The following is a 16821-nucleotide window of genomic DNA, read 5'->3' on the forward strand; positions in this document are numbered from 1 at the left end:
TGAATATTGTCCTGCGAATGTTTTCACTAACCTGGTAAGTGATTTCAGGTGGCTCCTTTGTGTTCCTTCCGAAGCACGAGCATAGGCCTGATGACGCGAGCCCACTGGCGTGTTTTCGCGCCTGATGCGCCGCAGTTCGCGCAGCTGCCGCCGGCATTTGAATCGATAGCACCAAGTGCTGAAAGGTAAGCAATAAACAGTCATTAGGTCAACTGATAAATAAAATATGTTAATTGTCACCTTCGCTACGGATTTACATGGTAGTAATAGAAGTACACTATTCGAAACGGCTTCAAATGTTACTGACGATCTTGATCATAAGGCAGCCGTCTGGCAGTCAGTACTATAGTATCTTGTACATAATAAAGTACAATATTTACACGTAGACAAATGTCACTTGGTCTATAGGCATACATAATCGATATAAATGGTGTGCATTGGTAGACTGCATTGAATATATTAAAAAAAAAAAAAAAAACATAATTTTTTTTATGACGCTTTACTGTCTTCCTGGCACTCAATATTAAATGTACCCGTGTACCGCTTATGTCAGCTATGTACTGACCACAACTATGGTTTGTTCTAGTTTCGATAATACTAGTTCCGTCATTCATAAAAAGTAACAAAATATTTTACTGCAAACTGTTTTGACCATAGTATGGTCTGGGCGAATCAACAGTCACAATCATCCAGTCATCCTGTGACTGCCGGAGAGAGCAGTCGCCAATAGCAATTCATAAATGACTCAGATTTTGCTAGAACCTGGTGATTTCCCGTGAAAAGAGTATGTCGAAGTTCGATTCTGAACAGGGACCACTTCACGTGTCCTTAATTCTAGTAAGGACGCTACCACTACACCAACACGATCTTGGCAGCTACATGGCTTAGGTCGGTTGGCAAGCTTCCGCCCACGTGATACCAGCTGCCTTCTGCCAAAGTGTTGATCATAGTAAAAGGGTTTAAAGCAAGTGATAAACTGAGGGAATTAGATAGCGAATGCATTATAGTCTGCATGAAGGTCAAATGTTGGTGCAAAATTATTAGTTGTTTTTTGTATCTACGTGCGGACGGAAGTATTGCTTTGTCATTTCTGTTTGCAGTTTCGGATGTTTGTATCACCAGTCATATGCGTTTTATCCTGTCACAGTCAATTGCCACATCTTTACGACTCGGCTGTTGCGTGGAGGAAGAGCGGGACGAGCTAACGATTCGCCATGTCCATCTCATCCATTTGTGAGTGCTACAAATTTTACTAAGGGGTGTTAGATTTCCCTCATCGGAACGACACACGTCAAAAAAAAAGTGGTCAGCGTCAATGGAGGATAGTACCGGCGCATTTCAGAAAAGCGCATTTCTCTCTCTCTCTCTCAATTTTTCTCTGTTCTGTTGCTTTTTTTTTTAAATCTTTTTAGGTGATTCCATGAGAGACCGCTTTTCAGTTCATTTGTCTTAACGTCTTTTTATTTTAGGTCGCAAGAGACGCTCATTTTGACCCAAAACCGTACATTCCACAACAATACCTATAATATAATATATCCGAGCCATGTCCCATAATATCTTTCACAAGTGACCCGTGTACTGTTAGCCGTTGCTTCCAGCAGCCATAATGTGCCTCAAGTCCCTTGGTACTATTTTGTTTCCCCCTATTGAATGACAGTCCTTCTTCCTATTCGCCTATTTTCAGGCCTGCTGTCCGGCCCACCATAAATCACCGCTCTCACTCTCTTGCACACGCGATCTCTTTAAATTAAAAAACAGAGGAAGAGCGCTGGAGGGTCCGAATTTGTTGCGACTTGGCCCCATCCATGCTGGCCTCTCCTGACAGTATTCCGATTCCAACGTTAGCTGGTCATTTTTTATGGCAGTATGCCGCCCTTAGCTGTAGCGTTGCCCTGTGGGTGTAGCTATCTACGCTGGCGCCGGTCATTTCTACGTTCCCTCGCTCACCTCGACTTTGTCACGACAAACTAATGATGATAGTAACGACAACAGCGACTTTGAGTACTAGCAGTAACAACAAGATCACATTTACTTCGGCAGGGACTTACTACAAGAGCAGTTATGCCAATAACATGTTTGGAATAGACCCGGGTCGAACAACAAACAGGTCGGTGTCACTAAACTCTTTGTAGTCCGTTATGCCCAACTTCCGTGAAGAGAGTGGACTGCATGCCACTCAGACACAGATAGAAAGACAAAGTAAAAAGAAACGAAAGCATAAATGCTTGTCTTCAGACAACAGCCAGATGGAAAAATTACAGTAGGAGCAGCATAAGACCGGGAATGCACAAAGAGGCACTCTTCCTTTCATATTGGGGTGAAAAAGAACTGTCGAAAAACGTAGAGAGTTTGATGCAAATGTATCTGTGTGTTTATTTATTTAAATAGTGTGGTGGCATATACTAAATAGCGCTAGCGGTCGCCACTTATTTTCGTTCTCGAGGGAGGGACCAGCAGCGATTGAGCACTTCGCCACTAGATCAAATTGACTTTTTTTGAGCAAGCAGTACATTCAAGCCACAATTCCTCTATTCCCCCATTGATTATACTAGCTGCAAAAGTCGTAATAAAGGAACAGTAGGCTGGACGCTCGATCGAACAACAGGCTTACCCGAGACAGTTCATCGATCTTTCAATGTGATGTATGGGGAGATGAGGCTACCAATAGCTTTGCTCACTCCAAATATACACGTCTGAGACACACTCAAGCCTCACGGCAATTGTTCTGGTTTGGGTCTGGTCCAAAAGAGTTCTTCGGAAACGCCAATATTGGGATGAGACATCGTTGAACATTTCTTTCACATACATTGAGCCTGTGCCATAGCTAGCAGGTAGCGTCAGCTGATGGCGGACATACAAATGTGAAACATACATGTGAAACATCCGCTCGGTAGAAGCATGTACGTTAGTATGAGCATTTCCTGAAAAAAGTGCCACAATTTTTCTTTGGCATGTGGAATTTCGGCTTGATTGTTTCTCTCACACGAGACGGCAGCTGAAGTACCTCAGTGTTTTCAAAGTTCCGTTCGCTCTACACGACTTGACCAATGGTACTACGAACCCAGAACGGCGGCTCGAAGTCATGCAAGATTGGAGCGAAGATAAAAGCATTAAATCCGAAACAAATTCACTAGGAACATAATTTTCGGAATTAAAAAAGCGATATGAGAATCTTAAGACAATAGCAAACAGGCTGGGCTTGTGAAACAGATTGCTCAAACAGGGCCCAATTTTATGTAGGTCTACGTGGCAAACTGTTTAATGTGTATATCTAACAAACTAAGAAGCCAGGCTTTCCTTGGCCGTATAAGGATGAAGAAGCATAAAGGAGTGCTGCACAGCTGTACATTGCAATAGGCAGAAATCGAAATATATATATATATATATATATATAGCGCATGCCGGGAAGGCGGAGAAAACCAGCAACTGATCTAGGTTAGGTTAGGTTAGGTTAGTCAGGGAACCCGTAAATCCCTCACAGCGGGTCTAGAGCTGCGTCTTTTCCAGTAGGTATAGGTCTAAGTCGAGATGCACTTTAGCATATTTCAATGTAATTATTTTCTTTCTTATCCAATTACTCATTGGTTAAATAAATGGTTTTCTATTTAAGTCAGTCTTACGGCTGTGGCACATATTCAGCCCTCGAATCATTGTTGTACCGTTAGTATGAAAACCAGTATGTTTCCAATATTTCTTTCTACATTTTCATGACAACATACATACAATTCTAAGAGCTGTTAGATCCGTACTGACGAGAAAAATCCGCCAGCGTATCTGATCTATACTAACTAGCATATCCCATTTCAAGTTACCGGACTATATCGCTTCGCTGGGAACAGACACCTTCAGAGTTTAGTCCTGCCAATTTCTTGAGAGCTAGAGCGTTTCTCTTCCATCGTAACGGTACAACAAGCTTTTTGTCGACAGGGCGCGATACTTTTTCATTTTAGCCATGCAGGTACAGAAGGCGACGACGCTACGTTGGATTTGTTGGGTTTCTCTGGGTGAGTGATTCTGTCAGGAGTCTTCCCTTCCCTTGACATCCTTCAATTGCGTGCTTACCTACTCCTGACATACACGCTTACAATTTACATCGCTTCGTTAAGGACTCTTTACTCGGTAATGATCGGTCGGGCAGTTAGTTTTATTTCGCTTCATCTAGGTTTTTCTCTGCGGTCCGAGATTTGGTTGCGTAATAGGCGTCGCAATACTTTCGCATTCCCTCGCATTTGAAGCACGCCAACAAAGAATCCCTCGTCCTAGAAGCTTCGGCTTTTTTTACCGAACACTGTCGACCAGTATCGCTATAACCAAAGGATCAAAGGTGATTGAGCGAGGATCTGAACAGTTTAAAAAACAATGGCAATTTCTTGACACGGCCACAGACAACCATCTGTTCCCTTAAACCGTCATATGTCTATTGTAAAAAGTAGGACTGAGCCCCACAACAAACACACAGCCTATATAAGGCAAAAAAAAAGCGTCCCTAACTATCGAGTCAATCTTTGGCAGCTAAGTTGATACATGGGACTGGTACTATTTCATCCATACCCCCCCCATAGCAAGTCATCTGCCCCCATTAAATTCCAATATGTCCGCATAGATGGACTAATCTAATCTTCTTGTATACAAGCTAACGCGTATACGTTTTGTTGGCGAGAGTGAATAATACAATGATCAGATAAGTGGTATACTGTATTTAACGGGTGAGGTGAGACGGGAAATGGGTAGAACAGACAATCGAAAATAGAGCCACTTATAAGAAAACCCAATATGCACTCAAACTGTGGTTAGTAAATACTTGTTAAGATCTTGCGTTTATTAGCTATGTGTAATCAGCTACCTCTGTAAAAGCGCATTGAAGACGCTTGTATCTGCCATTGACTTAGTTATTCGACCAATGCTTTACGTCCAGTAACAGCAAATCATGGTCGTACCAAAAATTCCAAAAAAAGACCATGTCTCTTTGGGGTTCCACAGTCTACTTCACAGCGACCCCGAAAATAAGAACATTATCGACAAATAGAAACAATGCGGAGAGCCTCTTGATAAGTTCGAGAAGGTAACATAGATTCGTTCAGCATGTATTCTACTGTAAAGTGCTGTTTTTCGTTGAATGGGCAGAATCAAATAAACTGTTAGAAAGAATCAGAGATTTTGTAAGAAGCCTTTTCAGTTTCGTATTAAAACTTTACGTAGTATCAGTTTATTGCTCGTAGGAAGACTGAATAAATGCTTTATTTTGCCTCTGTTTAAATTGTGCCAAAATCCTCGATTAAGCTCATTATTCAGATTTTCTTATCTTTCATCGTTGGTTCCACAGAAGTTTATCTCAATCCACTTGCCGATAGGTTTTACTCACATAGCACAGCATACTTGCAATTGTTTTGTCTATACTATCAAGCTAGTTTATCTAGTACACTTAGTACAAAACGTCCGTTTTCTTCGAACGCTTTTCATTTGTTTGTTCATGAATCTACCTTTTTATAGTTAGTATCAACGATATATGACTTCGGATCCTGAATCTAAGATTTTCAGGGACATCTGAAGTCTAGCACCACGATTTAGCACCTATCAGATTGACTTCTTGTTTCTTGCCCTAAACACACAGACATCTTGTTGTTGTGTCTTCGCCTCTTTCCGCTGTTGAATTGCCTTTGGAAACCTTCAGCTATTTAGTCAGAATATGGTTCCATTGTCTCTTGGTGTTAAGCTCTGAGTCATGGTAAAACTCTGACATCTCCAGTCGATATTATCCCAGTAGATCCCGATTATTCACGCGACCGTGACAGAAACATTAGCAGTAAAATAGACAGACCCCTGTCGGTCACTGCCTCCTTTCAGATCTATGACAACGCGGGTTATTGTTTCAACAAGGCTAGGGCTAGTCTAAATAATGGTTCCCTAACTGACATCGGTTCCTTCTTTTCCCGTTGAAAATTCGGAATTGACATTATATAATAGAATCAGGCAATAGTCGAAAACTACAGATCTTTACTTTGGTGTGGTTTCAACAAGTTGTTCATTGATTAGAAAGTAACATCGTCATTCATTAGTAAGAATAAGGCTAGGAAAGCCTGCCCTATTTGAATCCATAACCGGAAGACAATAACTGATTACTTGTACATCTGTGCTTTTAGCTTCTAACGATGAAAAACTATAGCACTTATAATATAAATTATATTGCCAACATCGATAGATATAAACTGATGCATAGGTTTGTGTAGGAAGTATGGGGAGATGGGCATAAGTTGACACGTGTAAGAGTGCTTAAGGACCACCTTTACCACTTCGATAAATGAAAAAAAAAACAGTTCATTTAATGCATGCAGTGTTAGCCTTCATGAGAGCGAAGGAGCATTTAAGCAGACCTTGGAAATACTACAACAATCCCTCAAGATGTCCGCTGCCTCGGCTTTTGTACAGGAAAAGGATGTTGGGGCTTAACTAAATCGCCTTTGCGCAGCAGGAGCTTCCTCGATACAGTGGCCAACCGCATACATGTTACGCCGATGATCCAGCGCGCCAAGTCACCCGGCGTATCCCTCAGCATAATATAATTCTAACGGAAAATCAAATTGATAATAGCTGGTTCAGCTCACCAACCGTTTTATTTCGGCAGTGATCAATCATTCTGTAATGGTGACTAGCGTCTGTCAGATATATATATATATACATACATGTCCTCAAGGTATCAGCGATACAGGATTGACTTGAACAAGGGTGCAGTTGGCCTGAGCCATCAATTTCTTCTGGCTGCAACAAACATTTTCAAAATCCGAGATGCAGTTTTAACTTTTCGACGTTTCAAGATCACAATCACTTGGCTATAATATCAACCACGATATAGCAGATACTGCATAGAAGTTCAATGAGTGCTTTGTTGATTCGCCAAGCCTGCTAGCGCTGCGATTCACGACCAGTTTTTCTCGCCTAAGTCAATGCGCTCTCTGATAGCTGTTCTAAATCTTTAACCCGATCCATATTGCCGATGGACTGCCAGTTAAGTGGGGTAGTCGGCTTACTTCATGGGGTACTACCGTTTAAGGATTAACGATCGAGGGTACAGGAGAAAGCCAGTCGGCAGAAATGGCACTTCTACGAGCATCTCTTGCCGTTAGAGAAGGCAAACAGAACATCAGGTTTACTGCAGGACCACCGCCGGCCAGCTAGATACATAAGCAAACGCCTCACTTCCGTTTCCTTCGTGGCCAGATGACTATTCCGCAAATCTAAGCCCCTTAGAGTCCAACCCATTAGGCTCTGAATGGTGTACAAATGGTACAAGACACACCCGGGATATCCCGGGGGTGTAACATGGCAACGATCGCTGCCAGAGGCAACGGCCCTTCTGATGTTGGCTTTTACCTTCGAAGAAATGAAACGATCCCTGAGGACACATTTTAACGATGAAGATATGTCGCAATCGTTCTGAGAAAGTTTTATTTTATTTTTTTACTGTCTCTAGACATACGCATCAGTGATGTTTATTTAATAATAACCTTTAAGTATTAGCTATATATATACGTATAAAGAAAGAGAGGGGAGAGTGATTGCTGAACGGCAACAGAATCAAGTGGTGTAAGTAGGTTACGTGTGTTTTAGCTGCAGTAGTATCGTTACTAATGCCTGCCTGCTTGCGCCGAACGCCGATCTGCATATTGAAAAGTTAGCTCTAAGTCAATATTTCTTCTGCAAACCACGTCAGGTACAAGGACATCTTTGAAACTAAGAAAGGGATACAGGTGAGCTTCCTTGGCGTGAGGTTGGCAAAGAGGGCAGAGCGGATTTATTAGCGACGCTCATCCATTGACAGGCTATAGCTATCTCCGGATTCAGCCGTAGCTGCACCGTACGAGAGACCGGCTTGATTTTCGCCAAAAATATCTAAGGAATCCATTAATGTATCGTACCAATACCCACTATCCTGCCAAGATATTTGGAGAGAGCACTGTATCAGAATTAGTCAGTCGACGCTTAAAGTTGCTCTATCTTTATAGAATGTAACATAAAAAAATCTCTACGATAGAAGTTCAATAAGGATAACTTAAATGAGGTATAGTACAAGTCAAAATATAGTTTCAGGATTAAGTCAAATAAAAATGGATACAAATCAGCTTATGGAGCATGGGGTACGTTTGGGCGTAAATTCGTGTTCAAATCCGATGCTGTATCTTTCATCTAAATTTATTTCACGCATACTGCTTTGCCTCTTTTCTATAGCGATTATAACATAAACCATTTGCTTTTTTTTTTTGTGTTTCTGGAGAACCTCAACAAAGTGTGTGTTGTTACAGTGTGGCACAGAAAAACGTGTTTAATCTTTGATTCTAACCTACTACCACTTCACGAATTGTTAAACATGTTAACACAGCCTATTTGCTGGTATGATGGAATGTTACAGCAACTCATTGTAGAAACGAAAGATGCGTTGTACTAGTGCGTACGTTTCATGAAGGTTTGTTGGCTTGAAAAACTTCAAGGAGTTACGGCAGGAGCACTAAAACGGTTCCTTGTCCTTTGTATTTAACCTTTGACGATATCCTCGTAAGCAAGTTAAAATGTGTTTCCTGTCTTTTGCCAGACATGTTTTGAAATATAGAGGGGAACAAATAGCTGAAATAACGGAACACACCCATAAAATAACACAATTCTGTTAATTCCTAGTCGACACGGCTCGTTTACGCATATAAGCTCAAAGTTCATAAATTATCAGTGCTTAAATACCAACGACGATATACAATACGTCATGGAATAATACCTTATGCAGTTTCTATATTAGCCTTTTTTTCAGTTCTTCCTGCCGCTGCTTCCGCGGAGACAAAGGTGATATACAACGTAAACAAAGCAGTAAGTGATACACAACGATCTCGCCGTTATTTTTTTTCCCATGCCATTGATAAGTTCACTGATGCAACTTACTCGACGCCAGTTATAGCTGAAGATGGAAGTCGAGGCTGGCGTAATATTCCGATCAGCAGAATAATAGCTAGGACAAAATGCTTCCCCTTTTTCCAACACCGTTCAGCGAAGGCCAGCCTTCAGTCGAAGCGTTGAGACGCAGCAAGCCCAGCGATTGCGAGCGTTCCGTACATTTCCAGTACTGTGATTTTCATTGCTGGCCCTGGTCGGTCGGCTAACTAAGTATCCAGCTAAACGGTCAATAGATAACGTATCATGCATTTTCACTCTTCATCATACCAGTCTTATCTGAGATAAATATACGCAATCGTTCCTATTAAACATAGTATAACATCGACGCTCTCGAAACATGACAACACAGCAGCTTATTGTTGACGCGGTATAAAGATAAATGCAAGAAAAGTCACTCGAGTCATTGCGTAACAATAACAAATAACGCAATCATGTGTGGTCACAAACGCTAAACAGAACCACCTGACAATATACGCGTTGAGATGTTTGTTCTTATCTATTTTTTGCCTTATAGGAGACTTGAATGTATCTGAGCAGCCGCACGCCCGTTCGGTGGCTAGAAGCGAACTTACAATCGTTGGTCGGCAATTTTTTTCAATATGTCAACCTCCTATCTTTCGGTATTAGGTACTTGTTGCGTTTGGTAAAAGTTTGGTCCTTAACACTATTTTGTCTTCATTCTTTCAGCACAATCTCTGACTATTCTCTACCGGTTTTAGCCTATGTACCACAAACCGCATGATTTTAACTCGTCACAGTTGTTAGGTGGATTCTCTTAAGGTTGTGCTTCTAACCTTTTGACGTTTTTGTGAAGGACGATGTGCCTTTTACGTACTAGTCAGTATTACATTTATGGTTATATTTTTTTTGTGATTATAAACTAAAGACTCAATTGAAGTGGCACATTATAAATATACGCTGAGAAGGTGTGTCTCCTTAAACAGATGAAAGCACATATATAGAGTAGAATTGTCAGCTATGCATATTTGTTGTCAACTATGTTATTTTTTACGATATTTGATATCAGTGCGTCATATGCCGATTATATACACGAAAACATGCAAGGATGGCAAACAAGGAATAATAAAGGCACAAAAGGCTTTATTTTTTAAAGCAAAGCAACAGTTCACACTGATATTTCAAAACCTATCTGAATATTTTCCAATAATATGGAAAAACGTGGAGGGTACGCCTTTTAGATCCAAAATTTCTGAGTTGTTCTAAGTCATTACTTTATATGTAGAGCTCTCTTCGGCTCTCACAAAAATGCTAAGCATCAAGTATTGATAAATGGCTTATCGATTCAGACAAGCCGATTTGGATATAAGAAATCCACTAGAAGATGACTGATTGAAACTCATAAGCAAGATCGACTATTGCTCTTTCAAAACCTCCGTAAGAGGGTTCTAGGAGCCCCGCTACACCTTATCTCCGCAATATTTTTCGGTCACCGGTGCATACTGCAGGATGTAACCAAGGGATGGAATTGCAGAAATTGTCCATGACATGCACGATTTGCGCTCCTTACTTACTTACGATGTTCCCATTCAAGGTAAGGTCTTGTTCTACCTATAATTTTTTCCCGCTATCAAAATATCTATAATACTAGACCTTGCCAAAAGCAATACTTATATTCTCCCCACGCGACGCCTTAGATATTCTCCGTCAGTCTGATTAGCTCGCTCGCCCTTACTCGCAGGTCTTCTATATAAATCTTCCTTAGAGGAGGTTATTTCTTAGAGTTGGTCTTCGGCACAAAAACTGGGAGTTATCTGTGATGAACGCTGCCAGTTATTGCGGACGTAGATACACCCGTTTGTCCTATTCGATCAGCTCATCTCGCCTTCCGTTCCAAACGCGTCACCTATTTATAGGCTTTCTCCTATTTTTATATCTTGCAAAGAGGCATATGTAAGATCTGCCCAGAGGACACCTAAGGAACCTAATCACATGCTATCGAGCGGCCCAGGGACAACGATAAACGACATCAGGGAGCCCATGAAGCCAACTCGTCTGCAACAAGCTCGGCCAATACCAGGCCATTCCGCCCGATGTCCAAATCATCACCATAACCATCAAATTATCTCTCCAGTTCTATATCGTTCAGGTGAAGTCTGTTGCTTTTTATCTGACGATAATTTCCGTAGTGACCTGTAAAATTGTTAAGTCTAGGTTAAAGCTCCATTAACTGAACGGCTAAAGTGCACAGTTGATTCGGTTCAACCAATCGGGTTTACGTGTTCGTCTGAGGCTCGAGACAATAAGAGTCAGCTGATGAATTCTTTTCGGTAGCACCGAATTGGCTGACTGCGAAGTCCATATATGTACTAATATAACCGCGTTTATTTCCACTAGTACTAATGCATGAACGTTATTATTTGCACGTCGTCCTTCCCTTACTCTTTCTTTTGTCCCCTCTCAGCAACGGCGGTAGCGGCAAATTCATATAGATTAATATGTATTAAAGCCACCGATTATCTCGTTTCCAGTCAGCTGGTTGTGGTAGCGGCGTCAACGTTCACCGGTCTATTCCCACCGTTGCTATGACAATCAGTCAGCGATTTCTCCGCCTCGCATCTATTTAATACTACATGATGTCGTTCCGCGTTTCACTGTCATCGTCTTATTTTTTCGTGACCGCACGAGAGGGGCCTACTCAAGCTGTAGCTTGCACAGACCCGGGCAATCGGTGGGGCACTGATAATGGTAACAGTTCGCAGTGGTCTGCTGACAAGCTAGCTGGAACAATCTGCATGCAGAGCCGCAGTGACCGGAATTCCCTTAACAAAACGATACGATTTCTAACAAAGGACAACATCAGCAACAACAGCAAAAACAGTTATTAGTTAGCGAGCGTTTGGTGGTACGGAGCGTCTTCTGAGGAAGTAGCCTGTATTCCATCCGACCAAAGCAAAAATAGGCTGAACATGCTTTTTCGGTTCTTTCAGCTGGACGTCTTTGTCTTCGATGAAGTACTCAGTCGTTGTGTGCTTGCTTACCAGATGCAATAAACAAAACAAGAGGCAACAGTAATCATCATTCATCGGGCAACGTCAGGTTCCAGTTGAATATGATACGGTGGGGCAACTGCAGAAGTGACTAGCGCTCCCGGCGACTGTCAGCCAGGCCCATTACAACGGTGAAATCGCTACCGCTGACGTCGATGAAAGGGGCCAGATAAACCAACCTAGATAGCAGACAAAGTCACATAACAAACTAGCTATACTGTGCAGGTTTAAGATCTGTGAATGGAGGTTTTCGATCAGCGAAGTGACAGTTTAGTGGCTTTCAGTTCTCGGACGATCTTTTCATTACTTTTGCAGTAGGCCATTGTTTGACAGTAAAATGAACGCAGGCAGCAGAGATGTTAGCAGTCGGCTGGCCGTTACTCCCAACACATAACGCCCACATTAAGTAACCGCACATCATAATAAGAGCACCCGTAACGGGAATGTTCTTAGATGTCTAGCTGTCTTAATAAGTAGTGCTGCTGACAATGACGGTAAGCACTGTAATTGGATGACGAAGTTTATAAATGATTCTACGAAAGGATTTGTTTATTTCTCTTTATAATTTCTTTACTTTGACCATTCCTTTTGTTGCTAAAGTCAGTCAAATACGAGTCTCTTATTCAAACCCTGCCTGGCCTTTGTCACCACAGTAAATAATCGGAGATCAACGAGATAGGTATGTAGATTGAGTGAAAGCAATGTTTTCGGTGTGTTTATCGAAGAAAATAAAAATTCTATCCAGTTTATAGAAAATGCGTTTAGGCACAAAACCTATGAGGCGGTTACTTGCAAAACCGTCTCTCTTGTTTAATATATAACCACTTTACTACATCATATAGCTTTTGTGCTGCAAATTCCAGTGGATAAGTGCGCTTTGTTTCTCTTTAACTGTCTTTGTACTTTAGCGTACTGCCCTGAACGCCATGACCACACGTTATCTACGTCGCTCGCCGAAGCACCAGTGCGACGTAGCATCTCGTCATTTTGCTGTTTACCGTCACCAGCAACTACGGTTTCTTGCAGTTTCCATCGTCAGCTCGCCTTCCTAGACAAACTCTCCAGTTGTTTTGTGTTCTCTGTCCTTTCTTAGCGTTGTTTACACGTTGTGGGAACCTTGTGAGCTTTTTCGCTGGTGTGTACTACTCGACCCTCTGGGTCTTCTCAAAAAGCCAGAAGTCGATACGTTAGGAGCGGGAGGCGGAGAGGGGGTTGGATCTTTGAATGACGCTATCTGTCCATGTTGTCGCAGTTGGCCGTTACTGTTTCATTACGAAGGCGAGTTGAAGTCCGCCTCGGGCTGATTAAACCGAAGATTGCTTATTTTCTTCTCCTTCCCCAACTTCGAAAACCGGACAATTTCCTCAGTTATTTTTCCTTATGTAAGTAACTGGTGTTCATTTGCATCTCACGAGCCCACGAGTTTGCGCTCGGAACTATCAATTCTTTCTACAAAAACTGTAGTTCTATAACTCTGCTGAAAAGGTGTTCTACAATGCAATTATGCTGTCGTGCAAGCCGATTTTTTTTCTTAGTGTTTTGATACAAGCTGGTCGTGCCGCTTCAATATGTCAGATCCCTCAATTGGAGCTAGTACAGATCTTTAGCAGCTGGGACTGCTGCACCCTGCATGGCAATTTACAGCCCGAGCTTCTCTCGGAGTTTATGGCGTTGAAAAAATATCGACCTATTTGTGCGTACGTGCACAATGAAAAGGGAACATCACGCACGTAAAAAACTAACTTGAGATGGTATTTGTCTTCTTATCTGAGCTCGCGTCGCGTACCGATTGGCGAACGAGGTAAATAACAAGACGGGACACGTTCGGGAGACGCAGGATAACGACGAACTCGTTCTGCGTGACCCAATATCTACGTGGCCCGTAATGGCAAGGACATCAAAATAAATGGACAGTTCGTGGTATCAGCGCAGTTTTGCCAAGAACTAAGAAAACTAAGACCGCTGAACTCTGTGCTAATTTTTATTTATCTGATTCTGTGATCTGCTGAGGCAGTATCAGTACGTTGGCAACTTGCCGTTCGTTACTCTAATTTTTTTACGTCAAGTCCACCGTTATCAATAGTAGTCGCCAGTAATATTCAACCAATGACCTTTAGCATGTTTCGCACGTTTGTTTATCTACAACTAGACGCATGATTAATTGAGGTTATACAAAAGCTCAACGTTCGGTGTTTTATGGTTGAAACGCCATTTAATAAAAAGATAAGTAACTTGTGCTTATGTTTTCTGAAGATCTAATATTTGCGCCAGGCCTGAGATGGTAGACCAGCGAATGCTGATGTTGCTATGGGTGCATATGATGGAAAAGGTGATAATATAACTTCTGGTTAACATAATTACGTAATTGCTTCGTCATTACCTGAGTTGACGTCTTCTGTTGAAGAAGCAATCACAGACCACAGTTAAATTGTAATAGTTTAACGTATATGCAATCACTGTGCGTTTGAAAATCCTTGGCATGAAGAACCGCGGCAGTTTTTTATAGCTGCATTAAGGGCCGTCGGTGTATAATTATGTTCTTAACATTTTGTTTGTAATATATATTGCTACAGGGACAACTTCCTTATTAATACTGTAAAGGACACGTAGTAGTTCTAAATTGACGTTATAATGCTATTTTTGGCTTTACCAAACTTGACCCTTACTATTTCTGTTAGATAAACAGAAAACAGTTCCTGATATTTATTTGGCTTCTTTTACTAATCCTGGAGATCCTTGCTTGCATGTCTATTGTAGACAAGGTAGCCCTACAGGGGAGCATTCGGCAACCGCGAGGCCAAGTAGTAATATTGTATTTAAGTAGGATATAGACGTAGCCACTCATGTACTGAGAGAATAAAAAATACAGCCAGCGCTATATGATTCAATAGAGCTGTTAACGGAGCTTCTGCTGTTGCTTAAATCAGCTAAATCCATAGAATCCGACACAACCAAACGGAAAGATTAACAAATCAACGATAGCCCAACGTAGCTCTCCTTTCAGGTGTTTCCTTATCCAACATTTGGGTCACCAAACATCAAGGCAAGAAGAATGAGATACACCGTTAATTCGGACTTGTTCCATATTCCGTTCGCTTACATCTCCTTATACCGAGAACAATCGACGAAAAGATATAGTTAAGGATGATAATGATGATCACCTGCATGTGGCTGTATTAGCAGCATTCGATGTCTCGGCTGATGTAGCTGGTCCTAGCAAATAGTCAACGAGTACCTTATTTCCCTCATTTTTCCTTGCCCTCGAATCTATTCCGTTGAACACATAAGCGCACAGCACGATAAATAGCTAGCTGGACTGGGAGAAAGCTATCGGGAAGTCGTTGCAATAATCAGCTTGGTCGTCCGGGGGGCTAGGAAGAACAACGTACTCCTCAGAAAGATGGGTGCCTTGGCGAGTACAGCGTATAGGAATAGAGGTTCTTATTCGTACTATGTTGGCGCTTTGTTGTTGCGGTGATCTTTGCAGTAGTAACTAGTAGTGATTGTGGTGGGAGACGACGCGTATCTCTTATACTTTAAGTAGCACATTGTTCACACACAGGGGTTGCTACTGGTTGATCCTTGTCGACTTGATGGAAGTGGTGTGGACAATGGTGGCTAAGGACAATGTGATGCCAGCGGCGAGGCACGATGATGTGTCCTAGTTGTTTATCTACTATACTCTGATTGACATTGGTCGTTCTACAAACTAAGGATACTTATTCGTGATAGCTGCTGTCAGTGGAACACACAACTAACAAAGCCGCTAGGCCGCGCATCTGTCGCTCGTTTGTTTTGCTGAACATCAAATACTACCGCTAAGATTACTAAATCGTTTGGCGGGTCAGAATCGGCGGGCAGATCCAATGTCGTCGGCGTTGGAACTTAGACCTGAGGTTCTATTCGGGATGCAAAGGAAAAAATGCACATCGTGTGTACGCGATATACGTAACAGCTAGAGAAACGATCAGTTGTTGGCGGCGTATAATACACCAATTACATATATATATGTGTGTATCAGTTGGCCAAACGTCTACCACGAATTCGACTAATAACCCTTGGGGAGCTGGCTAAAGGAAGACCGAGAGAACTAGTGATACCCTGCAATAGAGTGGTTAGTAAAGTAAGAGTAGATAGTACAAATGATAAATTCATCCGCCTAATCCAAGACTCACCAGCGACCGATCGGTTTCAGAAAAAAATATTATTTTGAAACTGTCTACTCGCGTAATTACGCCTATATGCATCACCATACCGTTGTTCGAGCCGTGTACATAAGCAGTAAGTTGGTAATTGCTTTCTAATTCGATAGCTTCGAAGAATTTAGAATTCTCTCACTTTTAAACCTCAAATATTCAGCACTCGGGTAGTTGACTTCATTCCGTCAATATCGCTTGTGGTCGAAGCCATCAACGTCTTCTGCGCCTTTTGAGTTCAACCTTCCGTATTTCCCACCCCACTCAAGCTATTACAGCTCTATTGTTAATTGCCTGAAGAAGCAATTTAAGTAGCCAAACGCCTGCCTTTTGTTTGTCTTATTCTCTTTAGCTCGTATAAAACGGACACATTTGTACCAGGCCCCATAGTGCCTGTTTCGTCAGCAGCGTCACTCACCCTTTTTACCCGATAAGCGTTCGGACTCGATGATATCGTTCCGTCGATTCGAGCAGATGGTTTGAGCGATTGGTGGCCTAACCGCGCTCGGCAATAAAAACTTTGTCAGTACCGTCTGAACGGTGGTTAATCCGGATATTCCATAAGGTACATCTAAACTGAGTCGACGGTTTTGCACTTTCTGACCGTCGAAACCGTGACGACAATCCCATACCAGAGTTCTCCCAGATACCAGAGGGACAATCCCATACCAGAGTTCTCCCAC

At 42.0% G+C, this 16821-nt stretch overlaps 1 protein-coding gene across 3 annotated transcripts in view; it reads right to left on the reverse strand.

Annotated features, from left to right (window-relative positions):
• The window catches only part of DAAM (disheveled-associated activator of morphogenesis-like protein), a 113541-nt gene that overhangs the window by 45326 nt on the left and 51394 nt on the right, over nucleotides 1-16821 (reverse strand). For all 3 annotated transcript variants that reach the window (XM_022837049.2, XM_022837048.2, XM_022837047.2), the window contains one exon: nucleotides 32-178. In XM_022837049.2, coding sequence (XP_022692784.1) covers nucleotides 32-157 — 126 coding nt within the window. In that variant the 5' untranslated portion in view covers nucleotides 158-178. The remainder of the gene's footprint in view (nucleotides 1-31; nucleotides 179-16821) is intronic.

This window comes from Varroa jacobsoni, unplaced genomic scaffold (genome assembly GCF_002532875.2).
Source record: "Varroa jacobsoni isolate VJ856 unplaced genomic scaffold, vjacob_1.0 scaffold_688, whole genome shotgun sequence".
NCBI lineage: Eukaryota > Metazoa > Arthropoda > Arachnida > Mesostigmata > Varroidae > Varroa > Varroa jacobsoni.